The sequence below is a fragment of the Caretta caretta genome, chromosome 1, assembly GCF_965140235.1.
Source record: "Caretta caretta isolate rCarCar2 chromosome 1, rCarCar1.hap1, whole genome shotgun sequence".
Taxonomy (NCBI): Eukaryota; Metazoa; Chordata; order Testudines; family Cheloniidae; genus Caretta; species Caretta caretta.
In genome coordinates, this window is record NC_134206.1 from 143,883,039 (window position 1) to 143,904,641 (window position 21,603).

At 44.5% G+C, this 21,603-nt stretch overlaps 1 protein-coding gene across 4 annotated transcripts in view; it reads right to left on the minus strand.

Moving 5' to 3' along the window:
* Positions 1 to 7,764: 7,764 nt before the first annotated feature.
* Positions 7,765 to 21,603, minus strand: part of APOO (apolipoprotein O) — a 71,056-nt gene continuing 57,217 nt past the window's right edge. For all 4 annotated transcript variants that reach the window (XM_048863181.2, XM_048863162.2, XM_048863171.2 and 1 more), the window contains 2 exons: positions 12,260 to 12,355; positions 7,765 to 8,137 (listed from right to left, as the gene is read on the minus strand). In XM_048863181.2, coding sequence (XP_048719138.1) covers positions 12,287 to 12,355 — 69 coding nt within the window. In that variant the 3' untranslated portion in view covers positions 7,765 to 8,137; positions 12,260 to 12,286. The remainder of the gene's footprint in view (positions 8,138 to 12,259; positions 12,356 to 21,603) is intronic.

Below are 21,603 nucleotides of genomic sequence, written 5' to 3' on the forward strand. Positions count from 1 at the left end.
GCTGCTGGGGAAATGATCCCCTCCCCTGCACTAGAATAATCAAAAGTGCCAAGTTTCAGTAGAGGCTGCTAGAACGGGATGAGTAACCTGCTTTCTTAGAGGCTGAAGTTCCCACACAATGCATAGCCCAACCTTCAGCCTCAAAGGAAGTCTGTGGCTGCCTGCGACTGTGCTGTTGAGCCGGGGGTGGGGGGTGGGGAAGAGAAGGCAGAGGGAGGTAGTCAACCTCAGTGGCCAACAGGAAAACACAGGAAATATCACAAAACATGAATAAAAGGCACTAAACTTAAAGTTGTCCATTTTTGCTCTCGCTTTACACTCCTTCCTTCTTCCACCTTCCACTCGCTCTACAAGTTTGCTTTTTTTTCTCTATTATTTCTCCCCCTGCACCAAAAATTTTTTTCCATTTATTTTCTTTGTAAAGCACCCCAACCTGTCCCCTTATTCTGGGACTGGTGTCTTAGAGGCTAGTAGGGTGTGGCCCCTTACTACGTGCCACACCCTGGCCAAAATTCAGAAGAAATGTCTGGAAGAAACAACTGTATGACCTCCTTCCCTGAAGGATTACATGGTTACAGAAACTGACTGGGAACCGGAACAAAAGGGTTCTATTCATGGCATTACCACAGACTGGCTGCATGACCTTGGGCAAGTTGCCTAACCTCACTCTGGTCCTCCATTTGTTCCTAATGCCGCCCTGATGGGGACTCCACCCACTTGCAAAGACATCAGCATCTGGGCAAGAGTCTTCACATCTTAAGTAGGAAACATGGGTCCACTGGAAACTCACAGGGGCTGTTCAGTCAGGGACCAGATTAAAGAATGTGCATTGCCTGGACCCGGGGGAAACAATTTTTACTTCGTAAGTGCAGGCTTCAGTCCTTTCAGGAAATCTTACCAGGAAACTCTGAGTAACCCATCCACATAGGAGCAATGGTTACAGTCTATGCAGCCAATACACAAATCATAATGACATCCAGGAAGTGCGTACTTCACCCTACCTGACTTTCTTTATACTGGCAAAAGTAGGTCAACTGAAAATTAGAAACTAGAAAAAAAGGCTAAATAAATCAATCCAACAGCAATAGACTGATACTAGGGATACCCGCAACGACAACTTCACACCCTCAAACATCTCCCCTAAATAGATCCCCTTTAATTTCCAGCACCCACCCGGACGTAGCTAACAATGAGTGCTCAGTTTCAAAAACCTGTTTTAAACATACACATACACATGTAGGGCAGCTTGCAGGCAGTAGACCCTAGGGCTGCAGATAAAGGACTTCAGTGATGGGATAGCTCAGTGGTTTGAGCATTGGCCTGCTAAACCCAGGGTTGTGAGTTCAATCCTTGAGGGGGCCATTTAGGGATCTGGGGCAAACATTGGGGACTGGCCCTGCTTTGAGCAGGGGGTTGGACTAGATGACCTCCTGAGGTCCCTTCCAACCCTGATATTCTATGATTCTATGAGGGTGGCAGGGGGGGAAACAAAGCAAGGACAGGAGACAGATGGCTGCTGAAGCACTAAGCCATTGTGTAAGGCTGAGGCTCTGGCGCCTACTCTAATCAGACTGCTTGCAGGCATTCCCCAGCTCACTCCCTGGGCCTCAGACACCTGGCTGTACAGGTGCTGAGGGGGCAGGGCAAGCAGTCCCTCTGTCCAGAGAAGGACCTCTCCTCCTTCTCTCTGGCCTGGAGCGTGGCAGCTTGCAGGCCCTTGGAGTCAATTGCGGGGGACAAGCCAGAGCCATGGAGTCTCCTGGCTGGGCCAGCCATGCCTGTTTCGGCAAGAGCAGGGGAGCTGGTTGGAGGATGACCCGCTCTAAGACTCAAAACCTTCGAGGCCTAGGAGCTCTCCAAGACCCTAACCATAGAGACTTTGCCTGGAGCACAGCCCCTAACCCACATACCTCCACAGAAATCTAGCTAGAGCACTGGGCAGCGTGGACAGAGTGGTGCCAGAGAGGCAGTCACTGCAGTCAGAGGACTGTGGCTATCGGGCGGTTTGCAGGCCACTCGTTGGGTGGGTGGCAGGTGACATTACCACTCCCATGTGTTCTAAAATTATGAGTCAGACTCCCCTGGGAGAATAGCTTCAAAATAATGAAATCTGGGTTATTTCTGCTTGCCTTCTGAACCATCAGCATTCATTTGGGTCGCATATCAGGCTTTTCTCCGCAATCATGAGGGCTAGAATATTAGCTCTCATTTAAAAAAACAACAAAGTGAGCCTCATGCAATCAGTTGTACGCAGGCACAGGGATTTTAAGAAAAAACACCACATATCACAGCACTCATGATAAAATTGCAAGAGTTATCAATGCCGGGGGTCGGAAGAGAGGACATGAGGAAATGTGTGTGTGTGTGTGTGTGTGGACCATGAAAAAGGGGGAAGATGAGAGAAGCTAGGAATGGAGGGGAAAGGGAAGCCACGGGGGATACAGGAGGGAGCTTAAGGACAAACGGGACATGGACAAACTCAAAATTGGGGAACGGGAACCCAGCCAGAAACTAAAGGAGGGGGAAATGGAAACAGGGAAAGCAAGTTTATGCAAAGGAGAAAATGAATAAATAAATATGGAAATGATAAAATGCCCTGTTTTGCAGAAAATCTCCAAATTTCTGGTCTTAACTGCCTTTAGTAAGCATGGGCTAAGTACCTCTGTCCTTTCGGAAGTTCCCATCCGACTTTCCCCACACTTCTAGGCTCTCTCTCCTCAGCCATTTATTAGCGTAGCTTTTTGATTCATTCAGGTGTATCTGGTGGCTATTCCCAGCCTCCTTAAACTAGGTAATTTTCTGAAAAGGTACCTTCATTACTATGGAAACTGGAACCAAAACGAGGGCTCTAGTCAGAAAGCTTTGGGAATAAGTTTGGTTTTGTACTCACTGTTTAAAAAGAAACAAATTGTAGTTACATGTCATCCCTCTCCTTCAAACACCACAGGGAAAAACAGGCAGGGGCCCATCCACAAATGGTAAATCCTGCAGAATTATCATTAATACTGCTACTTTACACTTTCCTACCTACTAAGAGAACTGTGAATATATTAATGCTAATAAAGCACTCCATTTCTCAGATGAAAGTGCAAAGCATGATTAATACAAGAGACTGGGGTTTTTATGTAAGATCTCTGCATATTTTTATTACTTCCTTATCTTGCCCAACAGAGAACTAAAATAATTTGCTCTTTGCCTTCCTGCCTCAATAGTGTTTTGAACTATCGATTGGCTAGCCAGGAGCCGACTCTGTGATCTACATTAATATTGTAATACTTTACATTTCTATAGCACCTTTCCCCTGAGATTCTCAAAATACTTCCATTAGTCTACCAAAAAAACCCTCTGGTAGGCTAGTAGGGAGCCCCATTTTACACGTAGGAAACGGAGGCAAAGAATACATAAAACACATGCTAAGAAGCACCTTTTACTTATCCAGCCTTTGAGAAACAAACAGTCTTTAGAAGAGTAATGCTAGCAGAAAAAGAAAACATATATATGCCATTACAATTCACCTCTTTTTCACTAGCTAAGATTTTTTTCCCTTTACTGTTCATTCCTGGGAAATGCTTCATGGCCAAAACACAATTGCTGACTTTAGCATCTATGCATTTTGCTCTAAGGACAGATTGTACTGATCTCAATCCATGAAGGCTAACGTACAGCCAACATCTGTAAGGCCCCATGGACATATCCTTATGGAGGCTGGGTGCTGTACTAGCTCTTAAATTAGTAGGCAGCAAAAGACTGTGTATGATTTGGCTCCAGCTCCTTTTGAGCTCGGTTGGCAAAGATGGATGACAGCTGAGCAGCATCTTGTTATTGTTAGGTGCAAAGGGAGAGGACCCGAGGAGGGACAATGTGCAACATACCATTTTATCAGTAACCTGGCAACTAACCACAGACACTTGAAATAAGCCATTTGCCACAGCTATTACTAGAATAGGATTCTTCAATAACTACTCAAGTTGTTTGTCTTCATTTTCTTTAGCGTGCACACAATACTGTTGAGCAATATGCCTGTCTGAACTTGATAGCAGTGAGTACTGTGTGAGCAGGGCATTCCCTCCAGAGTCTCTTAATGACTCACTGAGGAGGCCTGGAGCTAGTTCACATCTTCAGCAGGATATGGAAAGTGCGTCAAGTCTGGTACGTGATGATAAACATGCTGCTTTGGGTCAGCTTCCTTGCTTTTACTAGACAGTTTTAGTTCAAGCCATTTGCAAACAATGATTTTAAGATATAAAACAATCCAGACCAAAAATAGTGCGCCTAATTCAGCCTGGACACGAAGTAGGCACCATTCCCAATGAGCTCGAGGAAGAATCTTGTGCATTGTGTTAAGTTACAACTCTTCTCTACACATGGATGAAGCAAAAGTACGATGTTCTGAACCAAGTTTATTTTTCTGATTCATGGTATAAACTGGAAAGTACAGGTTGCACAGAGCTACGCTGTGTGAAGAAGGAAATGATCCTTTAGTGGCTTTGTTATGACAGGAAGTGAGGCTGCAAGTTGCTAAATGTACATAAAATCAATTTGTAAACTCAACCCAGAAGGAAAATAGGAAACTTTATTTTCTTGTCTTCTGAGTCAATACGCTGGCTAGCTTTATTATAGCATTTCATTTTAAAACAAAACAAAAAAAATCCGTTGGAAAGCGGGAGGATGCTGTTCCTACAACTTCTTCATTTGCAACTTGCATCTTTCACATTATCCTTTGACTAATAGGGGTTTGGTAAGTTGGCTCCTCCATCACCTAGCTGCTGAAAGAGAAAGCTTTCTGTCTCTTCTCCACCCCACTTTATGCTGCTGGCTGATGTGAAGAGGGTGTCTCTACAATCCTTCAAACCCTATCCATCTTTGTTGAGACCTCTTCCCTGTGAATGGACTGAATATAGAGAAGGAAGGCATTATATTAAGAAGCCAGTATCCAGTGTATGGGTCCTGATGTCTGTCCCAAGAAACAGTGGCAGATGTGGGTAATTTTTTCTGAAAGGTAGGAGGATAAATGCTTCGCAGAAGCAGATGTTGAGCTCTGGAGTTGAATGAAGATATTTCAAGTTAACGAGTCCGGATGCACATTTTAGGCAATTCACCTTAATTGTTATCAGTGTAATAGGTCATAACAATAAGCCACCACAGTAAAGCCCACAGAGATATTAAAAATTAAAGTTACTGTACAAACACAATGGCTAAATTTTCAAATCTTAGTAACTTAAGTCTAGATCATCCCTATTATACAGGAATACCCACAAAAATTATCCGTGTCAGCTTCTGCCATGCACAAGTGTGTGTGTTTGTCTATCTGTCCCTCCCTCCAATGGAAAAAAGGTGTCAGAATCACAACACAGATGCCCCAAAATCTGTAGATTGCAGAGGGCCATCCACATGGTGGTCCTGTTCATCTGCAGCAGCTCTCGTTCCCCTCCTTGTCACTGCAGTTCCTTCACTGCTGCAAGGAAAGCTACATTTTTAACTTCGGTACCTACATCTTGATTGTGGAGAGATTTGCGATTGTTAATTTTCACCACCATTCCTTCTGTTGTTCTTTTTGCAATCTTTCATTAATTACACCCAGAAAGACATTTAAACCATAGTAATTTCCATGCTGTTTACACTTTATTGTTTATCAGTCTATCCACGCATCTGTACTGAACTCACCTCTGTGGTATCTGACTATCCCAGTCCTGCTGCTAATCTTCTTCATTTTCTGTTCCTATCAATAAAGAGACTAAGCCAAGGCACCACACTTCTATTTTACCCCTGAGACAGCCAGACTGTCTGGCTGGTAAAATAGGTTGTCTCTCTTTGAATATAAAATAGTCTAAATACAAAATTACAGTGATGACTTTAAAGAAAGATCTGGAATGACCCAGTTCCATAAGGGGTCAAGTACTCACAAATTAACTTAAAAGCAAATTATGCACCTTTGAAAAATCAGGCCAATAGCCAACAAGCAGAAAATGTTAGGGGCAATAGCTTTAAATCCTCCACAACCTACAAATCTGAACAGAGCAGAACACGAGACATTTGTTACGTTACAGAAACAAATCATAAATCTGGGAGATGTAGGAAAATGCATTCCAGCAATGTTAGTTTCAAGCTTCTTTGGGGATTTGGGTACTAAACAAAATCCTACAGTTATGGATTCTTCAAACCACCGTATTCTTCAAATATGGATTCAAAGTCTCTGAATCATCTGGATATTGTTTTAAAATAATGTAACAATACCCACAGTATTAGGTTTACAGTCTGCACCAAGAACAAAGGCATTATATACTGTATGCCTAACACTACTCAACAAGATTTATGCACTTACATCTGTTTTTCCTAATTAACTGAACTGGAACTAATTGTTTTCTCTGGGAGAAAACTGCACATACAAGATGTTATTCTCCTGAACCAGAGAAGCAACAATTTGTGTTTGTACTGGAGTGGTGTGCCCCACAACAAACAACAGTGAGTGTTTTGATAGACTAATGAGGTGGAAGAAAGAGTACAGTGAGGGCTTGTCTACACTTGAAACTCTACAGGGACACAGCTACAGCACCGCAGCTGCACCGCTGTTATACTTCAGTGTAGACACTACCTATGCCAACAGGAGGCGGTCTCCCATCAGCGTAGGTAATCCACCTCCCTGAGAGGCAGCAGCTAGGTTGACAGAAGAATTCTGTTGGGTTGGCCTGAGGTTTTTTTTTAAAAATATGCTAACATTAGAAACACGACTTCAGTACCCAGATAAAACCAAAGATTGTTGTGCAGTTTCATGCTACAAAAGGGGTTCCGCGTCCCTCAGTGAATTGGCAAAGCCACCCAATCCAGCATAAATTGCTCAAACACGTGTGGAACATTTTGCTGTGACACGATCCTACTGACCTAGGTAACCATACGCACTCTGGCTGAGCTGTAGAGGTGGCCCTGATTAATATCCCCCCACAAGCTAATATTTGTATTGCAAAATTTGTGTTTTTTCATAATCCATAGAATAAACGCAGCAAGAACATTTGCCAAGTAGTAACTGAATCCAATTTGCTTTTACTCTCTTGCCTGATCTTTTTGGGACGTTAAGACATGCCAAGAACTGCATAGGGTATTTTACATATACTCCTTTGGCTTAATTTGCAAGTATTAAAGTCTCACTAACAAAGTCTAAATGCTGTGAGCTATTGACATTTCGTCAATCTTCAAAGAATCTCTCAGTATGGATATGATTAATGTACGTGGCAGCAAATAGTGAAAAGGATATCTATTGTGCACAGAACCATTTAGAAATCTTGAAAATCCTTTTGCATTCCCTTTGTTCCACAGTCTCTCCTTCGCCTGGCTGAGAATAAAGACACAGTCACCGGTTATGCTATAGCTGGTTCCCACCATTCCGATCCTCACTGAGCTGTGCATTCAAGCAAAAAAAGGAACAAACATAAACAACTCCATTCCCATCCATCTACTAGAAAGGAACTCACAGATGCTCCATTATATAACTCCCACTGGAACAGATGAGGCAGAAGATTTGTATAAAAAAAGGGGAAGACTCAGACAAAACAGAGGGTCATTGTAATTGTTTTCATTGATAATCTGTTAACCAATGTTAACACCACTGACATGCTACTTATGCTTTTCCCCCCTCCGTTTAAAAAAATAAACGTTAGTTGGCCCTGAGAATCACTCTAATTTACTCCTCTTCAGAAACGGTGCAAATATCAGATAAGATTAAGTTCATTTAAAGAATGTGAGAAGAGAAAGGAAAAAAAGCATGACACATTTATTTAATTTGAATTTTAATTATGTATATAAATAGTAACAAGAGATTGAGGAGTTTTGAGACTTGCTACTTGCGGTGCAGATCCTTCAGTAGGATCTGCATGGGCAGACCCTTAAAGCTCTCCGGATGCTGTTGCAGGACTGAGGCCTAAAAGTTTCCAGCTGACAAATTCTAGGCAGCGTCCATTCACAGAGAATCCATCCCAGAGTACCAGATAGTGCAAAGTCAGTCTTTCCTGAGGCAGAACACAGGTTAACTATACTTGGAATCAAAACAGATTCTTCAGTCATCTTCCTCTCTCTCTCTCTCTCTCTCTCTCTCTCTCTGTGTATATATAGAAAAATGTTGATCTTGTCTAAATCTTCTATGCACCTGTGTCCAAAGGAGGGAAGGAAATAAAATTAATACCGTAGGCTTATTTTTTGCCACTGCTGATTTGCAATTAAAAACCATACTTATTTTGGTTTGCAATTTAATCAACAATTGCTCAAGGCACATTCTAATAAATATAGATATCTTTGTAGTGCAGTGATTTACTTATTTGTATTACAGTAGAACTCATTGTGCTAGGTGCTGTACAAACCCACACAACAAGACCCTGCTGCAAGAAGCTCATACTGTAACTATCACATAAGCCACAGAGAACTTCACTCCTCTGGCTGGGGTATGTTGTGACTGGGGAACATAAGGAGTGGGGAGAGCACTCTCCAACAATACATCCCAACTTGAATTTGCGTAACCAATACATTTTACCACTGAGCAACTTTTCATGCCTGTTAAATATACAGGACCTGATTCTAATCTGATTTACACTCGTGTAAACCTAGAGTAACTGCATTAAAGTTAACAAAATTAGATAGATGAAGAACCAACAGTAAACATTAATTTTGGGGATCCACCACTATACCCCCTCCCCAATTCCCCTTCTCCAGCCCCCTACTCCTCCCTCCCTGTCTCAGCCCAACCCCACTGCTCAGCTCCTACCAGCCCCCATGCTGTCCTCTCCCAGCCCTGCCCCCTCCTACAGCCCCCGCCACCTTTCCTCTCCCCATCTAGCCACGATTGCTACCAGGCTGCTGACTATCCACTTTTTGCCCCTGTCTGCTTCCTCCACACTGACATTTCCTGGTGCCTAGGGGAAGTGAAATTGTGGGATTTGGGGGTGCCTTTGGGGCACCAAGACTCTTCTCAAAACCCACCATTTGGGAAACATTGCTAAAGGGGGTCTCCACAGCATCACTGCAAAGTCATTCTGTCCTAACAGCATAACCCAAAGACCTGTCCTATAGCAAGTTCAGATGAGTGAGGGCAGGATTTTGCCCAGGCCTGCGGACAGCAATTCCGGGCCCCAGGGCAGAACAGTCAATGAGCCCTCTAGAAAGGGATGTGCCCGCCTGACTGCCTTTGCCACCACCGGTACCACCCCGTGTGCGCCTAGGAGCCAGGACTGGATTAACTTTTTGTGGGCCTGGTGCCAAACATATTTGTGGGCCCCATGAGGGCAATGAAGCATGGCACGGGGAGGTCAGTACCCAGAGCGAGGGGCTGGCCAGGGGCAATGGGGCATGGCATGGATGGGGTGGCCCCGCTCTGTCCAGCCGAGTGCAAGAGCACTGTTTACTGACTGGCACCCACCAGACTCCCACTGGCCCGCCCAGCCCTGTGCTGCAAGTGTGCCCCTTCCCCTTGGGGGGGGGAGCGGGGCGGGCCCATGCCGTGCCATTCAGCCCCCCCACCCAACACCCCCCAACTTGCTATGCCCAGCCTCCCCCACCCACAGCCCCACCACAACTGCCCAGCGCCCTGCACACCACCATCCCTGTCCAGAACTCCCCCCTGCCCACAGCCCTACCGCAAATGCCCAGCACCCCAACACACACAGATTGCCCCAACCCTGCATGACCCAATGCCCTTCCCCACAGCCCCTCCACTACAACTACACAGCACTCCACACAGACCCCCGCACTGCCTAGTGCCCCAATACACACAGGCTGCCCACCTGCCCAGCAACCCCCAACAAACCCCGTCTAGCACTCCAAAACACACAAACCTTCCTCACTGCCCAGCGCCCCCCACCCCCTCTCTCCCCCAGACCCACTCCTCCATGCCTTGACCCCCGGCCGCACTCACCAGCCCTGCTGAGTCAGCACAGAGCAGGAATCCCCTCTCCCAGCACAGTCCTAGGGGGCAGAACAGCTGAAGCTTGGGAACACAGAGCGGTCCCACCCCCTCAGGATCCCACCCAGTCCTCCTTGCCCCTTGCTGGTGCCTGCAGCAGAGGGGAGGCATTTCCTTGCAGGGGCGGCATGGGGCAGCCACCGACTTCCCCAGCCCGCTGCTTCTGCAGCGCAGGCCCTGCTGCCCGCCCAGGCGATTAAAAGGGCCGGGGCTCCTGGCCACCACCATTGCTACCCCAGCAGCGGCAGCCAGGGTGGGGGGTGCCCTTTTAAATCGTCCAGGTCCCTGGGCAATTACCCCTTTGCCCCTCCCTGTCGGCGGGCCTAATTTTGCCCTATTTTAGTAGCCAGAATCAAATATTAGTATTGCAAGTGACTTAAAAGGAGAATGAAATAAAAAGAAAAAAGCACAATCTGACATATTTAAGCATATATCCTAAGCAGTGTAAGTAGAAAAAAAATGTGTCTTGTTAAAAAATTACAGTACTGATCTCCAACACTGGGATTACCCAAATCTAACAAAATGCCCTGACTCAAGAAAAGTCTATGGACTCTAATCTAAGCAGTGATCACAAATCACCAGCCATTCCTCAGCACAGCTGACAACAGACACAGAATTGAGCTTTCACCATCTGGTTCCCTCAGGCCAAGGACTGAGGTTTTTAAGTGGCTCAATGTATAAAAAGTTCATTGTAGCTTCTCTACAGACAACTTGTGGAAAAGTAAGTGGTATTTCAAGGGCTACACTTCCCTCTTTTAACCATTCAAACATATTTAAAGAATTAAATGTTTAAAAGAGTTAAGTAAATAGATATGGTAAAATGGACACCAGAGACACTTCACAAATCAGGACTTTAGACACCAGCTTGCACTGGAGATGTTGTTCAAACTTATTTGCATAATGTGAGTCCAGTACTGGGACTGATAAATTTTGGGAACAGAGCTTTGAAAAATATAAATGTGTAAAGTGAACGTTAAGAGTATGATTCCCCCCTCCCTTTGCTTAGAGACAAATAATTTAGGAAAGTTCTCAAAAGGTGAAATAAAAACATCTTAAAATAGGTCTATTTGTACATAAAATATCTAGTGGTATTGGAAGGACAATTTAATGTTTCTGATTAACCTGACACTTGCAGACTCATCTTTATATACAGAAGACAATATTAACATTTTTGTAGCATTTAGATCCTTCCTAATTCACAGTGAAAAATACTTTAATTACACATCCTCTTCCTTTCTGTTTTCCCTCATGCCTCTAACTCAAGACAAACCTTTTCTCCTCTTTCTTGTGTTTATTTCTATTTTAGGTAGCTAGATTGAAAAAGGTAAATACATTTTTATTGTTGTAGTTAAAGTTTGAAATAATGTCTATGAATCAGTCACTCAGTCTACTTTTGGAATGGTCAGGAGTTAGCTACAGTAATTACGAATACATTAATGGAAACATTAAAGTGCAACTCTGCTCTTAAAAGTGACTATGTAAAAATGAGGCATTGTTATTCAAGAGATGTGTGCATTCAGTCATAACTGCAGAACCTTTGTTAGTGCCGATGACTCATGAAATTCAATGACCTCAACCTGTTTTTCAAACCTAGATGGAGTTTACAGGGCTGGCAGTTGAGGTGGGGGAGGAACATTTTGCTTGTAAACTGAGCTTATTTGATACAGAAGTCTTTGAGAAACAAACACAAACCCACAATATCACTTTTATAGTCACTTTCTAGAGTAGAATCATTCTTCTGTATAACACAGATTAAAATGGTAGAGATGAGTGTACTGGGAGGGAAGCCCAGAGAACTGACAATGCATCTGTCAACCACATTGTCAATCTTGCAGACAAAACCAAACCAAACATTTCTATACTGTATTTGCAAACTTCAAAGCAGCACTTAAAAAAATTAGCTGGCTATATAACTATGATATGTATATTTTAAACAGGTCCACTATCTTATCAAATAAAATATAGGGGCAGCAGAGTTTAATGCAAACCTCATTCATGCCACAGATTAATCTACATTATTAACAATAAACAGTAGTAATACTCTTCAGTTACATAGCATTTTTTGTCCTGTGATCTTAACCTGTTTTAAAAAGGTTGACTATCACCCTCATTCCAGGAATGTGGAAACTGAAGGCTAGAGTGGTCATGTGAAGGCTCTGAAGGCTAGAGTGGTCATTGCCCACTAGTGAGTCAGTAGCAAAACCTGAATTAGAACTCACATCACTTCCACGTCTCCTGGTCTGAGCACTGGACAATACTGCCTTCATTTGCCTAGACTGTTTTGAGAAACAATTGTGACCAATCCTTATCCCTTACCTGTTTGATGGGAAGTGATGGCGCATTCTACTTCATGGTTCTTTCTTCACCTGAATTGACGTGTACCTCCACTGGCATGTCATTGTCGGCTTCAGGCTTAAAAAGAAAACACACTATTTAAAATGAAGCCCAACCCACGGTAAGCAATTCTGCCAGAACAGAAACCCTCTTCAAGAGCTAAAAAGAACAGTTACTTACCCTACACAGTAACTGTGGCTCTTCAAGATGATGTAATCAGTGTGGATCCCACTATAGGTGTGCACGCGCCCCACGTGAACAAGGCTGGGTTTTTTGAATGCTAATGTCAGTCAGTGCATGCGTCTGTATCCCTTCAACCAAAGGCATAAAGGGCCAGGTGTCCACAACTTTCCTTCAGTTCCCTCACAAGTCAAAGCCTGTGTTGCTGAGGTCTCCAAAAAGCAGGGACAGAGGGCAGGCCATGGGATCCACACTGACTACTACACCTCAAAGAACCAGAGGTACTGCAGGGCACATAAATTCATTTTTATTGTTGTAGTCAAAGTTTGAAATAATGTCTATGAATCAGTCACTCAGCCTACTTTTGGAATCGTCAGGAGTTAGCTACAGTAATTACGAATACATTAATGGAAACATTAAAGTGCAGCTCTATTCTTAAAAGTGACTACGTGTAATTCAATCATATCTGCATAACCTTTGTTAATGCTCATCTCCCTCTCTGGGTATGTGTCAGTCTTGTTCTCCCTGTAGGTGGCTGGCAAGCAGTATTCTCTCCGGACATGTGAGTAAGGAGTATCAATCAAATGGCTGACTGAAGAACAACAGCTCTTTCGAACTTAGCATATGCTCTGGTTGCCATGCCAAGAGTATAATAAAAGCCAATGGGCTGCTCCACATGGCTGCCGGACAGATCTTGGAGATCAGCACTTTGCTGAAGCAGACCACGGATGTTGCTTATGTCCTAGTGAAGTGTGCCTTGAGGTTCAGTGGGAGCAGCTCACCAGCCAACTAACAGCAGGTGGAAATACACTGTGCGATCCCCTTTGAGATTCTCTGGGATGAGATAGCTTGGCCTTTCAATGTGCTGTATATGGCCACCAAGAAGCACAGAGAAAATCTGAAAGGCTTGGTCCCAGGGGTGATGGGTGGAGCCCCCCTTTGGGGAGGCTAGCCCCCGGCTCCGCCCCTTCCTCCCTCGACCCCCTCACCCCACAGCCAGAGCCACAAGTGCCCCCCCGATGGCTGGAGGCGCCCCGGGCCAGCCAGAGCCACAGCCGCGCCTCCCCTCTCCAGACCCCAAGCTGCCCTGGGGAAAAGTGTCTCACTCTCGCAAAGAAGCTTTAGATATGGCCCATGCAGGTTCCGGGGCGGCTGAGGAGGCGGTATTTGCTACTCCGCTTCCTGGAGTCTAGAGAGATTACTGATGAAACCAGGAAGCTGAATAGCACATACCACCTCCTCAGCCATCCCAGAACCTGCATGAGCATAATAAAGCAAAAACTTCCCCCCAAACCCCGCAACTGGGGGTCTGGTAGCTGCAGCAGTGCCAGAGGAGGCTCAGCCTCCCCTGGCCTATTATACCCACTGCCCATGCTTGGTCCTGTTGATGTCATAAAGTAAGACCCTGAAAATATCAAGAGTATAAAGCTTCTTTTCTCTGGGCGAAGAGTGTAGCTTCAAGAAGAAGACTGGTAAGGTAATAGACCAGCTCAGGTGCAATTCCAAGACCACTTTAGGGATGAACTTAAAGTGTGGTTTCATTACCACTTTGTCCTTGTGGAAGGATGTATCTGGTGATCCAGCCATAAAAAGTTACAGTTCACTGACTCTCCACGGTGATATGATGATTACAAGAAAGAGGGTTTTGATGGTGAGTTGGTTTAATGAACACTCTGCTAATCGTTTGAATGGAGGCTCCATACACGTAGGAGAACAACATTAAGCTCTCATATGGGAGTCGGGTCTCTAAATGGAGGGTAGGTATGAAGAAGACCCTTGAGGCACACAAGACTGAATGAGCCCGTACTGGGGCATAAGACGCCGATACTACTGCAAGATGGATTTTAAGGGAGCTCGACAGTAGACCTGCCTGTATCAGGAGAAGTACATAGTCCAGAATCTTTATTGTCAGAGCCTCTACTGAATTCACATAGTTCTGGGCTGTCTATGGGAAATCTTTTCCATTTCGAGGAACAGTTTTCCTGGTGGAAGGTTCCTACCTTTGTAAAATAATTTCCCGGTCCTGCTAATCCAGCCAACATGTCCAGCGATTATGGGTCTGGTTGCAATATTTGACCCTGGTTCTGTGATAGCATGCCCAGACAGGTGGGAAGACATATGAGAGGCTGACTGGATATCTGACAGAATGAGCTGCCTCAGCCAGTAGGGAACTATCATGAAGACTGTAGGATTATATATGATCTTGGATATTATCTTGAGGATTAGGGGGATCGGTGACAAGGCATTTAGGAGTCCTCAAGAACACCAGAGTAGAAAGGCATCCAGAAGGGAGCTGAAGCTCACACCTCCTTTTGGAGCATAAGTCCACGCTGATCGATAATAAGTGTGGGAATACATCTAAAATGGGAGTCCCCCACTGGTGAAATATCAGGTCCAGGATGGATTTTTGCAGTGGACACTCATGGCTGGCTACCACATTCTTGTTCAGAAAAGTCTGTTGTGTTGTTGCTGCCCCCTGGTAGGTGCAGCGCTAACGGGTCACTCTATACTGATAGCACTATTCCCAAAACCCAATTGTCTTGGGGGGGGGGGGGGGGGAGGAAGATGATCAAGCCCCTACTTGTTTGCTTATATAGCACATCAACAACATGTAGCCCCTCAGGATCTGCACTGCCGAGTTCTGGAAGACAGGAAGAAAAGCTACAGCCCTCAGTTCCAAAATGTTCACATGGAGTTCAATATCATCCTGAGACCACATTTTGAAGTGGTTCAGGTGTGCACCCCAGCCTGTCTCTGATGCATCTGTGTCCAAGGTCATCGTCGGAGAGAGGACTGAGAAGGGCACTCCCTTTCTTGCATGGTGACTAGAGCCACTGAACATGAGCTCCCACAGGACTTGGGGCGAGATCATGACTTGTTTGTCCGCATGATGGCTGGATAGGGAGTAGACAACCCTCAGCCATCATTGTAGAGGCTGCAGGTGAAGTCTGATAAGCAGCAGCACATACTTGCATGTGGAACATAGCCAAGGAGCCCCAGTACACAATATCATTGATCACGTCCATGTGTCCTGCACTACTGACTGAAGGAACCAGAACCTGTACTCTAGCAGGAAAACTTTTCCCAAACTGGAGTCAAGTAGAGAGCCTATGACCTATATCATCTGCGCAAGTGCGAGAGACACTTCTCGTAGTCCACCAGGAGTCCCCAAGTAGAACAGGGAAGGGTATGGTCTAGGGCTGTTACAATTTCCTCCTGGAACATGCCCCAATCAGCCAAGTGTCTAGGTATAGGTTGACATGGATTCCCCGTTTCCTTAGATGTGTCACCATTATGGCCAGGCACTTGGTAAAATCTCTCGGTGCTGTAGAGAGTCCAAAGGGCAGAATCCTGTACTAATAAAGGTTGGACTCTACTGTGAACCTTGGGTACTTCCTGTGGGCCAGATGGATGGCAGTGTTTATCCTGCAAGTTCACAGCCACAAACCAGCCTTGAGCTTGGAGCAATGGAAAGATGGCGGCAAGCATGACTACTTGAACTGGAGATAGCATATATATTTGTTGAGCCTTCTCAGTCTAGGATAAGATAAAAACCCATTCTTCTTTAGAATAAAGAAATACCAGGAATAGAAGCCTCTTCCCCTGAGGAAATTCCTCTATGGCTCCTAAACAAAGCAACAAGGCCACTTCCGTTCAAAATAGGCTCTCGTGAGAAGGGTCCCCAAAGAGAACATGGAAGGGGGCAGTCAGCGGAACTGGATGGAGTAGTCATGGGCATTGATGTCCAGCACGTATCTGTCTGAGGTCCAGGCACGGTGGAAAGGAGCAAGATGACTTCCGAATGTCGTGCTCCATGGACTAGTTCTGATGCAGCTCTCAAATGTCTCATCTACTCTGCTGACAAATCTTGGCAGAGTGTGGGGCAAAGATTGAGGAAGGTGGTTGCCCCTTGTTCTACATCAGATGTTTCTTGGTATGGAACTCTATTTGTCGGTGGTAAGATGGAGTACGTTGTCTCTGCTGGTGAAATGGTTGAGGGCGGTACAACTTTCAGTAATGTGGGGAAGCATAGGAGTGTAAAGTCATTTTAGACTCTCTCAGCAAACATAGGGTGCTGTCACTCCTTTCAGTGAACATTTCCAAACCCTGGAAGGCCAAGTCCTTAATTATGGCTTGTGCCTTGCAAGGGATGCTCGAAACTAGGAGCCATGACACGCTCTGCATAATCATTGTGGTGGCCACAGACCTGGCTGCAGTGTCCAAGGCATCTATTGCTGCCTGAAAGGCCATCTTGGCCACCAGTTGACCTTCCTTACATAAGAACGGCCATACTGGGTCAGACCAAAAGGTCCATCTAGCCCAGTATCCTGTCTTTCAACAGTGGCCGTTGCCCAGTGCCCCAGAGGGGAATGAACAGAACAGGTAATCATCAAGTGATCCATCCCATCACTCATTCCCAGCTTCTGGCAAACAGAGACTAGGGACACCATCCCTGTCCATTCTGGCTAATGGCCATTGATGGACATATCCTCCATAAATTTATCTAGTTCTTTTTTGAACCCTGTTATAGTCTTGGCTTTCACAACATTCTCTGGCAAGGAATTCCACAGGTTGACTATGCGTTGGGTGAAAAAAATGTCCTTTTATGATATCTTTCAGCTCCTCTCTCCCTTCATGAGGGAGCTTTGCCAGAGAGCTGTAGAGAAAGCAAGGTGACTGCAATCTGCACCAAACTCCTGAAAGGCCTTGAAATTGTACACTGAAGAGGCTACCACCTTGTCCATGGATGACGAGTAGAGGTCCTCAGAAAGTGAAAGCTTTAGATCTTGCTCCTCTCTGTATTCCAGTGACTGAGATCTCGCTAACAAAGCCTTGGGATAGGGGGGCGGGGCTCCTCCTCTTCCGCACCAGCTGGGGGATTGGTGGGCCTCCTACAGCCCCAACAATGCCACAGTAGCATTCCATGTGTACAGATAGGGTGGCAGGTTGAAGGCCAGACCAGCGCCAATCCTGGTATTCTAGTGGTTGAGATCTGTAAAGCCCCTCAGGGTCTCTTGGTGGCACCAGACACCAGCAGAGATGGGTCCCTGCTGGACACCAGCAAAAAGGCATGTCCTGGGTATTGTGAGGAGTACAGTTGGCATTGATTGGTAAGGCACTATGAGTGCAGGTGGTGCCGAGAGTGGCTCTGGTGCATCCCGAGTCCATCCTGTCAGTGCTACAGTCAACATCCATGGGGAGTGTTTCTGATGCCAGGCCCAGTGAAGTCTGCTCCTTTCCATCCATCTTCAAGTCCTGCAGGACTTGGTTGAATTGCCACCCAACAGCCTCCTGTCTCTCTGTGAGAAGACATCAAGCTCATGTCTCCGTGTCTGAGAAAGGCTCTTTCAGCACCCTGCTTCCATTTCTGAGATGTTGACAGCTTTGGTGCCAGGAGCGGTACTGATGCCAATGCTGATGCTGCATCTGGTTTCTCTGCAGAGGTTTTTGGAATCACCTGCCTAACAGATGGAACACTAGAAGATGCAAGCTTGAGCATAAAAGAGGTCTTTGAGATTTAAAGTGGAATCAGATCCAATTGTCCTTATATTCTAGGTCTTGAACCCAGGCCTGAAGAGCTGCTAGGCAGAAGACATCTCCATGCAGCCACTCAGTGTGAGCCACAATCAGCTTGCGCTCCACTACCCATGACCCGCTGAGGACACAGACAAAAGGAAGCCCCACTTCAAGGGGTCTGACGGACAGCAGCCCCCTGGCTCCTGACTTTCTATAAACTCAAGGGATGTTCCAGAAAGTGTCCAGCCAACAGCACAGATCTCCTGTAGCTTTCCTGACCACTCTTGCTCCATGTTCTCGAACTCCTGGCTTGAACCTCACCTCGATTTGGACCTCACCTCCTGACTCAGACCCTGAAAGTTGACTTGGACTCTGATCCTTGGTATCGACCCTGGCTTGGAACTTGACTATGAACTCCTATGCTCCTCTCAGCCTCAAATTTGACCCTGCTCTGACCCCTATTCTCAACAGCCCTGGTCAGGATCCTGACACAGAAGAACCACAGATTGCTCCCGAAGATGGGAGCTTCAGCCTCACGTCTTTCAAATTGCAGGTTCTTGCAGAGAAGCAGAGGAAGACTGAGCCCTTGCCTGTGATGTGGGACTCTCCCAAGCAGAATAGGTATATGCTGTGACCATCTTTCAGAAGAATTAGTTCATCACAGGACAGTCTAGACTTGCTAGATGCCTGCAGGTTTTGAGTCCACCGATTCTAAGTCCCTGTACGGGGGACGGTCTGTATGGGATGAGGGCTGTACAGAGGGGTCTGCTTAGCTGCTTTTGGTTCAACAAGCACTAGAACAGATTAGAATGATCAAAATACAGGAAAAAGTAGTTCTGAAGAGTTTCAGAAAATTTTTAAGAAGTTTGGCCAAACCTAAAGTCTAGCGGTTGCACACCAACTAGATTCCATCTCACCAGTATGGGTGATAAGAGGGAACTTAGGGAGTGTCACAGTCACCCCACTCTTTATACCCTCACATGGGAGCACACGGCAGGAACACTGCTATTCAAAAAAAACCCCAGTCTCATGTGCACCTACATTGGGATCCACATTGACGCAAACCCAAAGAACAATCACTTCTTGCAAAACGAAATGGTCAATGAATCTAACGTTCACTTTCTCTCTCCTGCCTCACACGCAAAATTGTTCCCAAAATATTTCTAGATTTAAGTCATCCTGTGTTTGGTTTAACACTAAGTAATGGAAGAACAGTAGTTCAGTAAAAGATGCTTTAACTGATTCATTTTTGTCTGCACTAATTACAGAAGTAGAAAATTTCCCACAGATGTAGATACCATTTTGCATTCTTAGAATTCCGTGTTGACTTATACAATAGACCCCTTTTACACTATACCCTTTGGAAGTGTGTTCTCACGCTACCTCTGCAGTGAACAGAAATTAAAGACTGAAGAAAGGCTTATTAGAGCATCTTTTCAGCCTCCCTGCCAATGCAAGAATGTTCCCTACAGCGTATATTCAAATCTAGTTTTAAATGGGTTTCACTAAGAATATTTCCATAACTTCCACTGAGAGACTATTCCACAGTCAGACCTTACTACCTGAACAAGTGTTCTGACATTAAGCTTTTGCTTTATTTATTCCATTACTCCTAGTTAAACCCTTTTGGACTTCTCTGTGGTATGAAGCTCTGCTATATCTGCTTCCAAGTGGATTTAGCCTGTTTACATCTGGTTTTAACAACCCCATCTTATGCAATTCCAAAACACTTCCAAATAGAAGTGTGCTACTGTAGCATGGGGTTGAAATTTAATTTAATTTTCTCTCTATAGCAATAAAGAATATTTCACTAACCTCACCTAAATACAATTCTGAGCAACAAATTATTTGGAGCGAAGGTTTGACACACAAATTAAAATTTCACAATACAGTTAAACTGTAACGGGAGTTCACAAATAAATTCTAGGAATGAGGAACCACATTTTCTTTTACTTTTTACATCACCAAGCATGCTGTCAACATTTAATAAACAATTATGTTTGTATAATCACTTCAATAGCCCTTTTGGGATGCATTAACTTTTACAGAGACACAAAAATCCCTGCCTTAAAAAGATTACAATCCGATAAGTCCTCATTCATCCACGTGGCTGGATCCTTATGCAGAACCTCATTTAAGCCACGATAGATATGTCAATATGATCAGTACGGATGTGATTGCAGGAGTGGATCCCAATCTTGCAAGGTTTCCCTCACGCATGGTCCTCTTGATTTGGATCAGACACTAACTTATTTCAAACAACTAGGGCTTTTCTTTTTTCTTCTCCCCCGTCCCCTAAACTGCTTTGCAGAATTTCTTCCTACCATGTCTCTCAAAATGTTTGGAGTTTCATACAAATACACTTATAAAATTTAAGTATTGAAGCTTAGTCCAATGGTCTCAGGTTTTTATTTTCTTTATTTAAAGACGTGCATTTGGGGATTTTTTTATTTTATATTTTAAAGACCTCTCCTTCTCTAAAAAAAAAAAGCCTCCTGTTCTGACAGCAGTCACATTCTTTACATATTTAAATGAAATCTGATGACCCCACTCACCTGAAAACACATCCATAAAGAACATAAAAATAAACCTTGTAAATTACTACACTCTAAAATGTGAAATGTTTCCTCAGGGGTGGGTGAATAATTTCAGTTTCCAAATGTGACTGATGTCAGGACAGATCTCAACCACTGCTCACTCCTCAGTAAATGAACTAAAAATAAATTACTTATTGAGGGCTCTGACACTGGGTTCCTCCCCTCATTTGTTTTGTTTTTTTAAATGCCAAAACAAACAGAATTTAGGCCAATTTCTTTTTCCACAAAAGAAAAAACGAAACTCTTGGAAAAATCTGTTGACGTCATACCAACCAAAGGGTTTTAGCAGATATCTGATCTCTTACTAGACGGAAATGCCATAACACTACATTAGCTCTCCCAAAGTGGATCTGTATATGAGCAACAACTGTGCACAAGATACACTTTTCGAGTACCAGAGGAGACAAAAAAAGTGTTCTGTGAAAGCACAGGCTGATTAATCAATGGAGTCCTTAACATGTGCTCATTCACTCCCCTTTACATCAGATATATTCATGGATTTTTTTTTTTTTAATACTGTATATGACAGTATTATCTACTTAGATTTACGTTATCTTCAGGATTAAATCAAAGTAACAAATATTACCATATGCTGTGAGCCTCAAAAAGCTAGCAAAGGTCAGGACAGGTTAGAACTTGAATGGCAGAGTTCCTGCAACCAACCAGATACTGCAGAAAATGGTGGTGTTGACCCAATATGTAGAATTCTGCCTTGCATCAATGGCCCCAGTCTGCTATTTAGGGGCATTGTGCTGATGGAAGTGTCATCTTTTGACTCTTTGACTTATATGAAATTTAGGCTCAAATTTCCAAGCTGCTTTTGAAAATGGGATTTAGGAACCTCGGCCACTTAGCCACTTTTTGCAAGAGTAGGAGCGTTACTCCCAGTGCCAGTACAGATCATTCCATTCTGGCTACCTAAATTCCCCCTACAGTTTCAGTCAGATACTATACTTTTCACTTTCTACCCTAAACTGTGGGTAGTGTTGTTATGCATTGTTAAACATCTGCCATGTTTTGACCTTAAAGGGG